This window comes from Podarcis gaigeae (genome assembly GCF_964106915.1).
Source record: "Podarcis gaigeae genome assembly, chromosome: 1".
NCBI lineage: Eukaryota > Metazoa > Chordata > Lepidosauria > Squamata > Lacertidae > Podarcis > Podarcis gaigeae.
The window spans coordinates 48,738,055-48,755,364 of record NC_139678.1 but is presented as its reverse complement, the minus strand read 5'-3'; the positions used below and the strand labels follow the sequence as shown (position 1 = coordinate 48,755,364).

At 43.9% G+C, this 17,310-nt stretch overlaps 1 protein-coding gene across 5 annotated transcripts in view; it reads left to right on the top strand.

The window, feature by feature from the left end:
* ZFYVE26 (zinc finger FYVE-type containing 26) overlaps positions 1-17,310 on the top strand; it is a 44,872-nt gene that overhangs the window by 10,608 nt on the left and 16,954 nt on the right. For 4 of the 5 annotated variants that reach the window (XM_083746091.1, XM_083746089.1, XM_083746092.1 and 1 more), the window contains exons 11-30: positions 1,475-2,134; positions 3,163-3,255; positions 3,866-3,937; positions 4,630-4,778; positions 5,466-5,664; positions 6,518-6,781; positions 6,953-7,063; positions 9,227-9,391; positions 10,579-10,806; positions 11,136-11,241; positions 11,387-12,126; positions 13,051-13,247; positions 13,474-13,578; positions 13,930-14,052; positions 14,608-14,784; positions 14,952-15,198; positions 15,769-15,867; positions 16,165-16,322; positions 16,532-16,701; positions 16,993-17,024. In XM_083746091.1, coding sequence (XP_083602217.1) covers positions 1,475-2,134; positions 3,163-3,255; positions 3,866-3,937; positions 4,630-4,778; positions 5,466-5,664; positions 6,518-6,781; positions 6,953-7,063; positions 9,227-9,391; positions 10,579-10,806; positions 11,136-11,241; positions 11,387-12,126; positions 13,051-13,247; positions 13,474-13,578; positions 13,930-14,052; positions 14,608-14,784; positions 14,952-15,198; positions 15,769-15,867; positions 16,165-16,322; positions 16,532-16,701; positions 16,993-17,024 — 4,095 coding nt within the window. The remainder of the gene's footprint in view (positions 1-1,474; positions 2,135-3,162; positions 3,256-3,865; positions 3,938-4,629; positions 4,779-5,465; positions 5,665-6,517; positions 6,782-6,952; positions 7,064-9,226; positions 9,392-10,578; positions 10,807-11,135; positions 11,242-11,386; positions 12,127-13,050; positions 13,248-13,473; positions 13,579-13,929; positions 14,053-14,607; positions 14,785-14,951; positions 15,199-15,768; positions 15,868-16,164; positions 16,323-16,531; positions 16,702-16,992; positions 17,025-17,310) is intronic. The other variant, XM_083746093.1, reaches the window with a different exon arrangement.

The following is a 17,310-nucleotide window of genomic DNA, read 5'->3' as shown; positions in this document are numbered from 1 at the left end:
TGTGGAGGCCTTGTGCTGAGAATTCACCCGTACTGTAGAAGCAATACATCTTTTTTTATTTTTACAAGTGTGTAAAATAGCACAATAGCTGTTGCACAAGGTCAAAATGTTAACTGTTTTCCTGATAAGCTGTGAATTGAATTATTTAATATGGGCTCACAGTTGAGGATAGCATTTGGGTTATATTTATTGATTGAGTTAGACATGAATCCGTAGACTCCTTCTCTTTGACTCCCTTGTCCTAGTGCTGCTGGTCTAATTCTGTACCCTGCTTCTATTATCTGGATGAGATAGGCTAATGTGTCAGGGCAAGAGCTGTAGCTTAGTGGTAAAGCACATGACTTGCATGCAGAAGGTACCGGGTTCAATCCTCCGAGTCTCTAGGGCTGGAAACGACCCTCTCCCTGAAAACCCTGGAGAGCTGCTGCCAGTCACTGACTTAGATGCATCGACCCTCTGACTTGGTGTAAGGCACAGCCTGCATTCTGTTTTTGGAAATGGCCAGTGCTGCCTAAGTGATGTTGAATGTCCAACTAAATGCTGCCTTCTTTATGCTGTGGCTGCATCAAAACCCTCAGGAGAGTTTTTAAGCTGGGGGCATTTAAGACAGGTTGCTGTGTGGGAGTCATAAAGCCATGGCAGAGGCTTGTAATACTGCAGGATGCCCCCTGACCTCGGCTGACCAGCACTCTGTGCCTTACAATGTATTAGAATGTATTGACCTTAAATGGAGTTGTGTTTCCTCTGGGCAGTGATTACCTTATATGGTGATGGGTGTAGTAAAAGCCATGACCGGATGAGGTAACGTGAGACATTGGCAAACGGCCATGCGACAGGGGAAAACAAAGGAGAATAAAATCGGAGGAGAGTGGACGAAGGAGCTGCTCTTACCATCTTGAGAAAATAGCTGGCTCTCTGTGTCTTTTTTCTATACTAAGCACCATCTCATGACGGCTGGACTTTCGTCATGGCTGGGATATGAATGTTGCCTAATTTTCAGGCGCATTTATATTTCTGCATATTCAGCAGGCAAACATAAAAGTTACGAGGTTTTCCCCCCTCTTGAGTTTTGTTTTTGTAAACAATATAAAGGTTTATCGTACACATTTATACTGGATATTGGCATGCCCTAAGAGGTTTGTTATGTAAAGAGGTTTTTATATATTCTGCACCATCTGTGTGTCTATGTTGCTTTGCAAAGAACAGATATGATAGGTCCCTACCCCAAAGAACTTACAAGGGGGTACGTGTAGGGGTTTCCTAGGGAAGCCATAAAATGTGATGGGGGAGAAGGTAGAAAGGGTAGAAGAAAGCGCTGGAGGAGGAAGAAGTGGAAGAAGACAGGGCTAGAGAGGTCAGGGTGCATGGCTCCCATAGTTCCATAGTTACCTTTATCTTGAGCGTCTAGTCCTTGAATGAGGAGAGCAGGGGAAATAGTAAATCTGTTTCTAATGTTTTGTTTTCCCAAATGCAGATTATGCAGGTCTCTTTGCTCAGTATCTTGCCAAGTGCCAGCAGTTTTTAAGGACTGTCCCTGTTCCTCTACGCCTGGAACTCCTGGAGAACATCTTCTCCTTGCTCTTTGTCTCCTACAGCGACCTCTGCAGGGATGATCCCCACGAGGAGGACAACACAGAAGAGTCTGTCCTCGAGAAAAAGAACTGTGCCGTCAGGAGGCTTGAGCGTTGTGCTAGCCAAGGCTCTTCCACCTCGGCCAGTCCACAGCACTCGGCAGAGCCCGGAAGGAGACCTGAGACATGCACTGCCTACGGTATATCTCACGAGCATCTCAGCGTCCCAAAGCTGCAAGATTTGCAGTCAGATAGTAACAAACGTGAGTCCTTCAGCTGGAGCCATCTGGATTTGAAGCATTTCGTCCGTGACACCTCTGGGTTTTTAGCGGATGATGTAGCAATGGAGATCATTCTCAACATGCTCCAGGACCATCTGAAAGAAATGGAGGGCTCCTCCCCCTGGGACTCGAAGCATGTGGCTCAGGAAGAGCTTGCACTGCTGGACTGCTTGAATGTGTCTGTTAACAGAGATGGCTTTGGTTGTCGTGTGCAGCTGCTCTCCAAGTACCTCTCTGAAGCTCAGTGGCGGCACAAAATAGTGCTCAGCAACAGAAATGCAGGTAAGGGGTTTCAAGTGGTTTACTACTGCAGTGGCGCATTGAAAAGGCCAAGCAAGCAGCAAGAGTCTTCATACCGTCAAGGAGCCAGGGAAGAAATAGAGCACATGTTCATGGCTCCATGGGTCAGATCCTTATTAGGATGTGCCTTGAGAGGGGTGGGTAGGGTCAGTTTGACAGGTGGGCAGGGCCAGCATCTCACAGGCAGCAAGATGCCTATAATGAAGGCCCCTGCCTTTGTTATAGCAGCTGTTTCAAAAGGCAGCACTTGCAACGCCTCTTTTGGCAAAGCCCTTACCCACACCTGACTTAATGTATGACTCTGGGGCTAGGACAGGTGGGTGTGGTTTGCCCAAAATGGTTTCACTGGCCGAAGTCAAACGTAAACATCATTATTTTTGATGGTTGTCCCTAATTCTAGGCAGCTTACTGTGAGACTGCACTAGAAGGTACTTCTCTTCTGTCAGTAAGCCCATTCCAGTGTTTCCCAGTGCTCTTTTTAGCTTATCTGCCACAAATTCTCACCGTTCAGGTCCCTTCGTAAATTCCCTGAGCTCTGCAAAACGTAGCTCTTATTGCCCATCCAGAAGTAAAATGTGTCAGTTTACATGGGGTTGTCAATCTGGTCCCTACCGTCCACTAGTGGATGTTTCAGGATTGTAGGTGGGTGGTAGGGGGTTCTACAGCACAAGCTGAATCCTCCTTCCATCGAGCACTGGTGGGCGGTAAGGAAATATTACCATCAAGAAAGATGCATTAGTGAGAAGTAGGTATAAAAAGGTTGACTACCCCTGGTTTACACAATAGCTTCAGTGTTGTGGCTAGAACTTAAAACTCCATCATTTGATGGTTTTATACTTGAAGGAGAACTTGGGTTTTATTCAGTGTGTTAAGCTCAGAACATGTGAGATGGCAGCTTCTACCTTCTACTTGCATGGTTACTTTATGCTGTCATTGTTTGCATTGAATGTGTGCTGGGACTGAAATAAATAATGGAGTCCCAACACAGTAGCTGACTGTTGCTCTTCTAGGAGGTCAACGTGTTCCCAGTAAAACATGTGGAAACTTAACCAGGGGGTCCAGCTCAAAGAGGAGGCACAGCCCATCTCAAAGGCCAAAGCCAGGTGAGGTGAAGAAAATATAAGAAAACCTGCTCCCCTCTTTCAGAACTTCATGTCTGTGATCGTGGGGATTTGTGGGGCTGTGACCCATCCTGGTCTACAACTAGAGCCCTGAATCAGATATCATCATAATAAAAAAAACAGACTGATTTTTCTTTTGTTGAAAAAAGAAAAAGCACTGTTTTATATATATATATATATATATATATATATATATATATATATATATTGATATAAAAGAAAAATCCATTATTTATTGGAATGTTTATGTGAATTTTATGGAAATTTAATAAAATATATCTTTAAAGTATATATTAAAAAAACCAGACTGTATAACTTTCAGTGCTCACGTTAGACTTGGGGCCAAATAAAAACAAGTATCCCTATGTTGTAAGTGCTAGTCAGTGTCCTCTATGTGAGAGAGAAGCCCCTCTGAGGCTCCTTCCCCAAGGCTTGATAAGCTATTCTTTTAACAACAATGAATGGCCAAACAAGCATATCAACGTTACTGGCTTCTCTCTTTCCATCATTCCCATGGAACCTGGAATAAAATGTTCTCAATTGCTTTGTGTGGCCAAAGTGTGTTTCGCAAACTGCTTGTTTTCTTCTTCAGGTCAGAAGAAGGGAACCTCAGACCCATCACTGGCAAGCACAAGCAGTGAGTTAAGTCTCAGCAGCACATCAGGTATGGGCATCTTCCTTGGTCGCACTGCCGTGCTTCACTTGCCATGAAATGCCCCCTCCATGGTGGCATGACTACTGCCTGCCCATATGTCTTTCAAGAGCCAGGAGAAGAGGGTGGGCCTTTCCTGCAGTGGTTCCCCATTTGTGGAATGCTCTCCTCAGGGAGGCTCACCTGGCACCTTCACCACATATCCTTAGGTGCTAGGCAAAAATTGTTTCTCTATAACCAAGCCTTTGGCTGATTAAACAATGCATGTCCTATTAATTTGTGTTTGTAGGAGGGGATTCATATTCTTTGTTGTTGTTATATGCATTTTGTGTTTTCACCTTTGTGTTGTAAACCACCCTATCACCCTCAAAAGAAGCACAGTATATTAAGATATTCTTTATTTTCTCTTCTGAAATTCTGCTGAAGTGTTAATTTTTATTCTGCTGCAGAGATATAATTTTTAAGGGTTTTATTATTAATTTCTTTATCAACTGTTGGCCACCCTGGTTAAAAATGCTGAAGGACAGCACATACATTAACATTTTTAACTAATTAAAAACCTTTTGACTGTTCTGCAATTACCCAAAAACAGCAGGAGTTGGCACCGACTGCTTACTTTGTGTACATCTTCCCCAGTTCAGGTTCAATAGTGATTACCTAATAACTGTTACATCTCCCTCCCTCTACCTTCCCTCCATTTTTAGATGGAAGTGAGAGTTCACTAACTGGCTGCAGTGATGTAGAATACAGGATAAAGCCTCAACAGAGCTCCCTCATCCCAATGATGCTTTCCCCACCTGAATCTCTTCTTGTTGCCTGTATCTTGAGGGGTAACTACATAGAAGCTCATCAGGTAACTCAATAGCCGCTGCGTGGTGTTTGTTTTGAAAGTAGCTGGTTTCTCCTGGACGTTATTGTGCATCCATTATATGTCCAGAGCAGCCATGGGATTAATCTCCCATGGTTTCTAGATATTTTGTGCACATTCTGCATACTGACCCTGCATCTACAGTCTTGATGTGGCAAATGGTCCTCTCCCAGCTGTCTACTTCCTCCCCTGCCAGATCTAGTAGGGATTTATTTATTTTTTATGTTCAGGAAATTGATTGTTTTAAGTCTAGACTTCTTCCAGAAAAGATATTAGGGGTTTACTAATCCTTCTATATCTAAGATATGATTGCAAGTTAATATTTCTTCAATATTTTTTTAAAAAGATTTTGTTTACATAATAAAGGAAATTCAGTTTGGGACGGGAGAAGCAGGAGACACACAAATATTGGAAATGTATTGGTCACCCACAGCCTGTCAGGGTAGAAAACCTGGTAGCAGTAGCTTTATTTGCCTCACTGATCTTTCTAGAAAAATCTCTGGATATGTTTCAATAGGAACTTCAGAAAAAGGAAAAAAGAGCTTGCCAGTAGAGGAGAATTTATCATTCTCCCCCCCCCCCCCAAAAAAAGAACATCTGGAACACTGATTAAAAAATACTTCTCCCGCCTAATATGTACGTACATGGTTTCTCTCAATTCCACAATGACAGGTGGCGATTATGTTTAGTTTGGAGGCGTCTTCTTCCTATGGTGAGCTGATATTCTTGGAGCGTTACCAAGAAGTGATCAAGGAGTTGGCAAAAGTGGAACACAAGATTGAGCACCAGTCATCTGAGGGATCTGGAAACCTCAAGCAGTCTGGAAGTGGCCGTTCAACACTGCAGGCCATTGGAAGTGCTGCAGCAGCAGGTGCAGACTTGGCTGTTGGCTTTAAAATTTGGAAAATGGGTGGGACACACACACACACACACACACACAGAGCACGGGTATGACTTTCAAGGGAATTAAACTGCAACTTACTATATAAATTGCTTTGCATCCCACCAAACTAAATACAGGCTATATACAACATAGGCTTAAAAATAAACAAACCCCAACCCTATCGATTTTTCTGCCTGCTGGGACTGCAAACATAGAGTGGGTGCAAGCAAGCCCCTGGTGGGCTGCAGTCCAAAGTGTCTCTCCCTGCTCCCACCGCCCTGAAGGGTGTCTAAAAAAGAAGATTGTCACAGATGTTCTCTAAAACTAATGCTGCAAGGAGAGTAGCTCAGCAAGAAATTACTTTCCTTATGTTTGCGTCAGGCACTCTTGGTTGCAGCACATTTTGTCAATTGTCTTCTGTCCCTCACTTTTTCCTGATCACAGTAAAATAAAGAGAGTGCTATAAAAGCATCACATAGCAGTTCAGAAACGAAAATGTTTTGCAGTATAAATAAAAAATGTTCCGTTTTGTTAATCATAGTAATAGAGCATGTGGACACACACACACGAAGTGGGGGTATGCGATGAGGGACAAATGAAAACATGCAAGTAAGGAATCCATGTTGGTATTGGATACAGTGAGGAAATAAGCAGCCTCTGTTCTCTACTCTATCATCTAAAGCCATACTAAGCATGAAAGGGAGCTGTGCACTCCCAGTTTTGGACAAAAATGAGAGTGGAACCGAGGCAGGGGTCTGATATATTCAGGACTGAAATCGCATGTTGCCTGTTAACTGTGGCCCCAAATCATTAATGAAGCTTTCTCTCTTGGTTTCCCAAGGTATGGTGTTCTACTCGATTTCGGATGTTACCAACAAGCTCCTTGCCCCTTCAGAAGGCCTTGTCCCTATGCTCCAAGAGAGCTTCTGGGCCAACAGTCTCCAGCTAGAGCATACAGATCCTCTGAGAAATGTTGTGGAGGGCCTCTGCCCCTCCGCTATGGCTCTCTTTGACTTGGCGTCTACTCAGTGCCACTTATGGAAAACCTGCAAGCAGCTCTTGGAGACGGCAGATAGGAAGTTGCATAACAGCCTTGAAACTAAGGGTACGTTTCTCTCCTCTGTTTAGGTGCTTTGACCTTGAAAAACAAAATGTTTAGCACTAAAAGTAACTACAACAGCTATGGCCACCATAGACTTTGCATGTAATCCTGTCAGCATAATTAGTTTCTCTCTCTCCTGTGTTTTCTTTCTTTGCCTTCTGCATCTGATACCAGGCCGAAGACTTGATTCTGTTCTCCAGGGCTTTCTTGGCATGAGGGGTTTCCCAGCAGTTCTTCAACAAATAAGTAAAATCATCAACACATCACAAGGGCAGCCTAAATCAGGTAACTAATTTAAACATCATTCATTCGCTTACACCTCGAGGACCGATTCTTGAGAGTCACCCCTGGGCTATAGATCTCCCTCCTAAGGTCAGCTCATCTGGCTTCCTCTCTGTTGGACATTGGCTGAAGGATGAAGATTTAGGGTTGCATCCTGTAGCGTTGCTCAGCTGACAGTAAGGCTTCCGTCAGTGGAAAAGGGAGAGAAGCATTTTTTGTGAATCCCTCTTCTCTTTGCAGCCCCCTCTCACATCTTACATCTGTTCATTCAGAGTAAGTTTAGGTGTGGAGAATCTTGAGGCTGGATGGCAAGGGGCAATAACTGAAAACCACTCCCTTCTCCATTCTGCTGATGGCCGCTTTACTCTTTTGGGAAGGCCTTCAGCCTTTGACTGTCTGTTTTGCTGCACCTCAGTTCACTGACTTCATTCGACTGTTTGCTCTGTGAATTTAATGTTTGCATTTCCTGCTGCTGGTTTTAAATTTTTTTTTAAAAATGGGTATTTTATGTGGCTTTTATATTTTTCTTTGCTTGCGTGATTTCTTCTTACAGTTGTGTGTGCTTGTTGTTCACCACCGTGAACCATTAGGAAAGGTGGATATAAATGTAATTAACCTGAGCAAGAAGACAGGGACGGATGCAGACCTACATTCTGTTAAGCTGGCTATGAGGATTTTGCCAGGGCTTGTGTCTGCATTAAAGTATTGCTTTAGATATATTATCACAGATTCTTGGCCACGCTAGATACACCTTGTATTGTCACTGCAGGGTTCCTTAGGAATCCTATGTTGCAGTGATTTCTGAGGGTAGCATATGATATCTGCTGATTTCAACAGAATCCCAAGGAAGGCTTGCTTGCTTTCCTCTAAATGGCAAGCTCTCAGCTATGGTTTTTCTTCAAGGCTGTACAGGAGAGAGTGTGCACAAAATGTCTTTTTGTTGTTGTTAATTGCTTGAAGTTGTTTCAAGTGTCAATATTCCATACACCTTGTGTAGGATAAAATAGGAATCAGCAGCTGGAGGCCCAATGCCAAATCAGTTACTTGGAAAGCATCATTTGGGTCTCTGGCTGTTAGTTGAGGGATGTGAACATGATGCCTGTGTTAAAGGACTTGTTGGCTGTACACTTTGAAAATATATATTGGCATGGGGGAGCAGTTTTACCACTGCCCATACTTTCTTCAGAAGGACTCTCCTTATTAGATTACAGCTATGAACTGTGTGTTGAGTCTTCATTCTGTTGTGAGTGTTGTTTCAGCAGTTGTTGTTGACTGCCCAACTAGTGGGTACCCCAGCAGGAAAAACCCTCACAAATATTGGTGCACATCAAGTGTGGGGAACATTTGACTCTCTGGATGTTGCCGAACTACTGCTCCCATCATTTCTTACTGTTGGCCATGCTTGCTGGGGCTGATGGGAGTTGTAGTTCAGCAATGTCTAGAGGGACGCAGGTGGCGCTGTGGGTTAAAGCCTCAGCGCCTAGGACTTGCCGATCGAAAGGTCGGCGGTTCGAATCCCTGCGGCGGGGTGCGCTCCCGCTGCTCGGTCCCAGCGCCTGCCAACCTAGCAGTTCGAAAGCACCTCCGGGTGCAAGTAGATAAATAGGGACCGCTTACCAGCGGGAAGGTAAATGGCGTTTCCGTGTGCGGCTCTGGCTCGCCAGAGCAGCGATGTCACGCTGGCCACGTGACCCGGAAGTGTCTCCGGACAGCGCTGGCCCCTGGCCTCTTAAGTGAGATGGGCGCACAACCCCAGAGTCTGTCAAGACTGGCCCGTACGGGCAGGGGTACCTTTACCTTTACCTTTAATGTCTAGAGGGCCCCAGGTTCCCCACACCTGGTGTTCATGGAAGCTGAGTTCCAGATAGCAAAACTGAATATGTGAATTGGCCCTTGGAAACCAGAGAGAATCTAAGTTGGAAGTTTTAGTGATCCTGAGCTGATGCTTCAGAGAGCTGCTGCCAATCATTCAATGGTACTGGGCTAGATGGAGCAATGGTCTTATTCAATGCAAGACATCTGTCTGCATGATGCATTGACTCAGCTCAACAGTGAGCCTCAGTTATGCCACTTAGGCCCCTTCATGCGTCCTTCATATATCTATTCCATATTTGAAACAACATTCAGATTTGGCATTAATTGACTCTGCGTCTTGTTTCCCAACAGAAATCTCAGATGAGAAAATAAGCAGTCACTTCCACTGCAGCATTGCTGACCTCATGCAGACTTGTTATCCAGTCCTGACTGAGAACTGTATTACCAGCCAGATTGTTTTATCACAAGACTTTGACCAAATCCTTCAAAGACTGGCACATGTAGAAGAGTCTTCAGGTAAGTGTATGCATGAGTCTGTGTGTATCTTAATGGCTTTCTTAAAGTCAATCACTCAAACTTTTTTCTTGATTTGAACTACCGTACTTTTCCATGTGTAAGACAAGGTTTTTTTATTTAAAAATTATGTGAAAAATGGGGGGTCGACTTATACATGGATAGTGCATGAGGAGGGACCTGGAATTAGTTGCTGCTGCGATTTGGAGTTTGTCAGCGGCTATTGGGCGTGTTATTGTTGGCTGCTGCAAGGCCTGTTTTGTTGATTGGCTGTCACTGCAGCAATTGGGTGGGCAATTGGCAGTTTCTGCTGATGAGGGGACAGATGATAGGTGGCTTTCGCACTGTGTGCAAGTGGCAGCGTAGGTCAGGTGGGTGACTGATTTTTGGCAATTCCCCCTCCCCGTCGAAAAGCTCAACAACTCAGGGCAATCCTCCCTAAAAAAAGCTCAGCAACTCTGGGCAATCTCCCCCCACTTTCTTAATTTGTAGTCCCCCAAAATAGGGAGTGTCTTATACACAGGGGCGTGTTATACGTGGAAAAATACCGTATGTGTTTCTCCATATTTAAATTTTTAATTTAGCTCCCAATTTTAAATAACTTGGAAAATTCTGAAATCATTCTTATTCAACATGAGTAAATATTTCTAGGAAAATGTTACATATTGGGTTTTTAAAAATTTACCCTGATCAAGCCATAAATATCTACCTCATAATCTGGTACAAAATAGTGGATAAAAGTGCTTTTTAATTATTCCCATTTAACATTCTTAGATGTAAAATTTCCCCAAGACTTCACCTGCTGGTGGAAATAATTTTTGTACCAAGACAGACTGTTTCTTTCTTATTTGCTCATTGCATTTCTATCCCATACGTTTTTTTCTCCAAGGAGCTCAGGGTGGCATTCACAGTTCTGCCCTCCTCGTTTAATCCTCAGAAAACCCTCAGAAAACCCTGTGACGTAGGCTAGGCTGAGAGGCAGTGACTGGCCCAGTGAGCTTCATGGCTGAGTGGGGATTTAAACCCTTGTCTCCCAGGTCCTGGTTCAACACTCTCACCCTTATCCCACACTGGCTCTCGCCTGAATGGAAAGGGTTATGTGGGATATGGAGAAATAAAGAGCGATTCTGTGTTCTGTGAGAGAGAGCGTTTCACCTCTAATCTTTCTCTTTTTCTTTTGGCTTTAATAGATTCCAGAGGGAACCTGCTGGCTGCATTAGCAGAACAGGCTTCTTTGAAACCCGCGGAATTGGAGGCACATCCCATTTCTAATCAGTTCAAACTCTTGCTGAGAACCCTGGAGCAACATGCTCAGACCCTTGAAGGGAGCCTTGTGCAAAACCTCTATGTGCAAAGCTTCTTTGACTATATTAACAGGCTGGCTGCTGTTCTTCTCCGAAGCCTCACTCCAGAGCTAGGTGGGAGATCTCTCACCATTGAAACAAGCTAATCCAAGTTTTAATTCAAGAAATATCAATATGGGTGGGGGAACTAGCTTCTTAATGAGCAACCTCAAGTTGTATCTATATTTGTGGGTAACTTGACCTGTGCCTGTGTCACTGATTCTCTGCCTATGACAACCTCTTTCTAAAGTAACCTATTTTGCATCTGTGCAGCAGAAACGGGAGCACTAAGAAGTTTGTTTCAAAAACATGCAGCATTGCTGCATGCCAAGAGCAGATTTTAGAAGCATAGCATGGAATCAAGTTGACATGACACTTTTGCAATATCCTTTCTCTAATTCTAGATCAATCTACGGAGTTAAGAGTGGCAAACCCTTTCCTATTACTTCAGCAGAGTCCTCCCCATTTGCTGTCCCAGCTTTTGTTTGAGAGACAGGTTGCTCCTGACAGGTACTGACTTTCTTCAAACATGGGCGGATGTATTGTGTACGATCAATAGCAAACCTGGTTTTACCTTGTATACCACTCACTCTCTTTAAAGCAGCGCTTAGTGTACTGCTAAATTTATTGTACTTTCTGCTCCTCAATTGTGCAGGCTGTCTTTGCTGCTGGCCAAAGAAGAACTGAACCTAAATGTGCAAGAAGTGATCATCAGCTGCTGCTGTAAGGCATTGCCTCTGTGCTGTACCAGACAAAGCAACCAGACCAGGATCCTTTTGACCAACATTAGTAGCCTGGCACACCTGCATGCCTATCACTGTCTGCCTGACGTGGAGGTGCCAGTCCACAATCCCGCCATGGACTCTGAGGACCTTTCAGGGCATCCCTTTCCCACTCTGCCTGACCAGAACCAGCACATGCTCACAGCTTCCACCCTCGCCTTCTTGAAATCTCAGTCAAAACTGACAGCTGCCGTGGCTTGTCTTAGTGTGTCGAAGGCTCAGAAGACCCCCAAGCAGGGCCTGTTGTGGATGGACTTTCGAGGCAAACGGGAAGCGCCCTTGTCTATAGAGCACGTTGCCAAGGAATGCGAAGCGCTGTTAAAGGAGTTTCCATTTCTGGAGAGCTTTCTTCTTGCCATGTGTGAGCCCCTTCAGGACCCTCAGGAGGAGGGAAAAGGCTTGGCTAGTGCACTTTGTGGCAAGCCTTACGTGTCGTTGCTCTTCCTGGGGTTGCATTCTGTTATGGCTGTTGAGGTGTTGATGGAGAACTTTGAGCAAGCTCTCAGCACAGGGGACTGGCCCAGAGCCCTCCAGATCTTGAATCTCTGCAGCCAGGACACGGAAGAGCTAATCACCGTGCAGGATGCCGTACTCAGCTGTGCTGCTGCTGATGGTAAAGAAGGGATTATTTTTCTTGTAGAAATGGCACTTTGGGCTGCAGACCAGGAACTGACGACTCAGTTGTCTAGTTTTGGAAGGAAATGGAAAATGTCTTGAGGCACTTTGGATACAGTGACAAACCATGGTTTTGCCACTCAGTCTGAGACTCGGGCCCATGATGTTTCCTCTAGTTCAGGGGTTCCCAAACTGTAGTCCATGAACCAACAATGGTATACATGCTTCATTCAGTGGTGTGCAGGCTTCTGCGTGTGGCATTAAATGCGTTAAAAATGCATATTATTTTTATTGTATTCATATAGCTTCTTTCATTTTTTAAATATTTTATTGCATTAGGAATTCTATGGAATGCAGATTGCAATACAATAAAATGCAATATCAGAAATAAAAGTAATAAATGTAATTACAGCATAAAGCACCATTTGCTACAGTTGCTGTGGCAGACATAAAAATCATTAGGTGCTCCACCAAGACCATCAGCAGTTTTTAAGTGGTCCATGCGTGGAAAGGTTTGGAAGCCATTGCTCTGGTAGCCCTGGAGCTGGAAACATCTGATAAGTGGGCCTGCTTGAGAGTAGGGTGGGGGTAGAGTAGAAACAGAAAAAGCAGCAATAGCCATGTTATTCCCCCAACTGTGGTTCTATAAAGAGGGGGGAAGAGGCAGGCTGTAGCTCAGTGGACAGAGCACATGCTTTGCATTCAGAAGGTCCCAGATCCAGAGACTAGCATCTCCAGATCAGGCTGGGAAAGACTCCTGCCTGAAACCCTGGAGAGAGGGTCTGGTTCAGTATAAGGCAGCCTTTGATGTTCCTAATGTCATTGCTGCTATCCTACTTTGCATCACCTTCATCCTGTGCAGCTAAAGCATACAGTACTGTAAAGCCAAACTTCAAATCTCTAGTGTATTCTTCCTTTCCAGGTGAGGATGGTTGGCAATACCTGTTCCGAGTGAGAGATGCCTTGCTGAGGAGCAGGTTGGCCCTGCGCTGTCTGGATAACTGGCCCTTGGAGGCTTGTCTAGAAATCTTGGCTTATTGTGCCTGCGACCCTGAGGTGCCCGAAGAACTCAGATCTGAGCTGCAGAGGAAAACGAGAGAGCTTCAGGTTTATCAAAAGGTAATAAATCATTTTATTTGGGGGTAGAATATTTCTCCCAGATTTTTTGGCGCCTTTCGGCTGCTGGGTTATATAAAGGCAATGATAGCTCTTTCTGGTCTTTTGGCAGCAGACCACTTGTAATTTAGAATAATTCCTGGTTCAGTTGTCTGCCTTAGTCCTTTTTAAAAGTAGAGAGAGAGATTGCTGAAGGGGCTGTTCAGTTGTATTTGTTTTATTTTGTCAGATTCTAAGTCTACAAGATGTCACACTCTGGCATGACTGGCAGGACCTGAAAAGAGCCTGCACTGATGACCCCCAAACCGTTGTAGGAGTGATTTTGGAAGCAAAGGTAGGCTATTTTTTGTGTGTGTTTCCTCCCTTGGAAGCTTGATCCTGCACAATATGTAATTTCCCCCAGATTCTCCCCCAAGCCCAGAGTCCCATCTAGTCCCACATCCTATTGTCTCGCAATGGCTAACTGGTGACTTCTGAGTAATCCACAGTTGGGGTTTTATTTCCTAGTCATGCTGTAGAAAGGAACTGCACCTTTCACATCCATTGTGTCCTTGCGTAGCAGAGGAACAACTTCCTACAAATAAATTGGTTGGTCTTGCAGAAAGCTCTTCTCATCTAAGGTTTTCCGGATTTCCAGTATCAGAGTGATGGCAATACAAGAAAGAGCTGTTTGTCTTTATCCTAGGATCATGAATTATGTGAAGAATGGGGGAACTTGTATCCTGTTCCAAGAGATGATTTGATCAATCTTCACCAAGAGCATCTCCTTCATTTGTTGGAAATGGGAGACACAGAAAAGGCTTTGCAGGTAACTGCTTTGTTTTTTCTGATTTATCCTCCTCCAAAATCATTTTGCAATCTTAAAGATGTCAGTAATGGGACGCTTTGCACATTAGGGAGGAAAATGGTTTCCTGTATTCAGTGGGTGTCTCTGGTGGGTGGCTGTGTCTGAGCAAATGACAAGCATGTGCCCAGGAGCCTTTGGCAAATTATGGTTCCTGTGGACACAAATCCATTTCCCTTCCATGTATGACACTTGTTTGTGGTAGAGTGATATGATGTACAAGAAGGAAGGCCTCCTTCTTGTAGCCCTGCTCAGCAGCCTTCATCATAAAATGAGCAGCCATAATAATTTGCTAGGTCCCAATGTGCTTGGGATGTTTTTAGTTGTATTTTCTGCCTCATTATCTGTATTTCCTGTATTGTGGTTGATATATTTGTTTGGTGCTGCTGTGAAAACCTAACCTCATAAAGTGTGGTGTAGAATTGTGTTAAACAGATAATTTTTGGTTGCAGATGTCTTCAGCTGGCAGTGTGAAATTATTTTATGATCTGAACTCACCATTGTTCACTTTCTTTGTAGCTCTTGCAAAGGATAGAAGACCCAGACATTCAGCTGGTCATAAGCGAACAGTGTCTTGATAAACATCCCAGCCTGGCAGCTTCTCATTTCCTTGCAGATTATCTCACCACACACTTCTACAAACACTTAACAATTATGCGCCATAATGAAATTCAGGCCCTTTATATGGGATCAAAGGTAAGCAGATGTGAAATTTGCAACTGCATTGCTGGGTTTTGGGGTTCTTCTCTCAAGTAATGAGAGAGGTTTCAGGGTTGGGTTTTTTAAAAAATAATAATAATCAGGCATTATATAAATTTTATGAAATAAATTAATTTTGTTTCTCTTCTGTTTCTACATCCAAGGTTTTACTGACTCTGCCTGAGCCTTACCGTGCTAACTACTCTCACCTATCTTGCAAGCCACTGCTCATGTTGGAGCAGCTCTTGATGAACATGAAGGTGGATTGGGTAGCCGTGGCTGTACAGACGCTGCACCAGCTCTTGGTTGGGCAAGAGATAGGCTTTACGGTAGAAGACATTGATGCCTTGCTCTCCAAGTATGCTGGGAAAGCCCTTGACTTCCCTTTCTCATTAAAAGAGAAAAGATCAGGTGACTTGCTTTTGGAAATCTCTAATCAGTGAAAATGTTCCAGGTGCTCTTTAACCAAACATGACAGATTTTCAGCTGGTAAGGCAGATTGGATTCAAGCCAAATCCACCTTGTCGCTTTGGGTTCTGTGACCCCCATGGTTTTGGCTCACGACTTAACTAAAAAGCCTCTGCGCTGCTCCATTTCTTCTTCTGTTTCCCTTATTGCCACACAGTGCAGTACTACTAATATGTTTTACTGACCAGTGGAGCCTGCATAATGCAGTGAACCAAGCCCCTTACTTCTTCCGGCTCAACTTTTTGTATATTTTTAAGATGACGTAGTCAAAAGAGTTGAGGAAAAAGAACATTAGAAGGCCTAGTATCCCTATGTTTCTAAATATCCGTATTGTTCTCCTTTTGCTGAGATGCAAAAGTCTGAACCTTACACCTCCTTGTGCATGCCGGTGGGTTAGTAAATTGCTTGTACAAAAACTGTAGTCACTTGAATCACATGTGCTGATCCAGGTTTGGATGAATCATTCTAATCTTATTGGCTGCAGATATAAATGGTTTTCTCTTTTGCCTTTAGATTCTGTGATTCAGATGCAGGAGAATTTGTGTCGCGGATCCGAGTCTGATACGTTGTCTAAATCAGAATCGACGGAACAGTTTCCAGTTAGTTCTCCTGGTGAGAGAAGGTCTAATGGCTGGATGTTGTGTTCATACTTGTGTTTTTCTCTTAAATCTGCTTTCTGCTGTAGTAGTTTAAAAAAGAAAAACACATTCTGGGTGGGATTCAATGGATGAGCCCCACCAAAAGCCCATACAAGAACTTCTACTAGCACATTCTTTGCATTGCCTTGTCACTGAAGGGTAGCAGTGATTGATTTGAGGCTTTTACTTACAATTGAGTGGTATGTACATTTTATGAAATATAATATTTCAGTTCTCAATTTTTTTGTTTCATTTCTTGTTTATCATCAAGATGCAACACATTCTTCCAGCATGAGAGAGAGAAGCCTGCAGCAAACTGTGTCCCCAGAGGAGTTTGTGCCACCAGAGAAGCCCCCACCAAAACAGCAATGGATTCCCGATGAGACCGAAGTCACGTGTATGGTCTGCAAAACGGAACGTTTTACTATGGTGAGGAACCCCCAAGGCCATACTTGACATGTAACAGGAACACTTGAACGGGTGTGTCTGCCATTGGCTCTTTGGGCAGCTTGCTGCACTTCTGTCAGTCGTATTTGCTATTGTGCCCAAAAGATCCAAATGGCTGTGGGTCTTGAATGGGTTAAATGGTAACCACTGAAATGTTATTGCTCCCTTAAAGGTTCTTCTTTGTGTCTCAGTTTAATAGACGACATCACTGCAGACGCTGCGGGAGGCTGGTGTGCAGCTCGTGTTCAACCAAGAAAATGACGGTGGAAGAGTGTAGGGAAAACCCTGCTCGTGTTTGTGACCAGTGCTACAATTATTACAACAAGGAGGGCTCAGAGAACTTGCCCCCTGAGGCAGAAATGTGTGTAAACAATCTTTCCCCATTTTTTTATATTTGGAATGCTAGCCTTCGATGTCAACTAGTGAATCATTTTAGCCTTTCTTGTGGGTCTCCCCACCCCCTGAGAGTTTCAATGAGGAGGAAAAGTCTATTTCTAGTTCCTGCTGTTCCTGTTTCTAGTTCCAACAGTGGGAGTATGGGTAGGGCTTCAGAGTTTGATTTAATGCTATGAAAACACTTGCTTTACTGAATTTAACTTTTTGATGCATGTTTGAATAGGTATGAAGCATCTTTGTTTTTCTCTTTTCATAGTACAAAAGTGGAGGATCAGGACCAAGAGGAAGGTGAGGAGATTTGCATTCTGCTGGCATGCATTACAGGACTGACTTCACAGTTAATGTTGCTTGTGGGCAACATGGGCAAGCCCTGAAGCATTTTCAAAGATGTAACAAATGCATAGTGGCATGAGCTTTCTAATGCATTGCATGGCTAACCTGGCCAAATTACTTGCTGGAAAACATGGCAAGATTTGGAAGCCACAATGCCTTTTCATGACTGGCTAGAGGACTCCTTGGGCTATTTGCCCTTGGGACTCCCCAACCCCTCACCCATGCCCTATCTTTTAGTAAT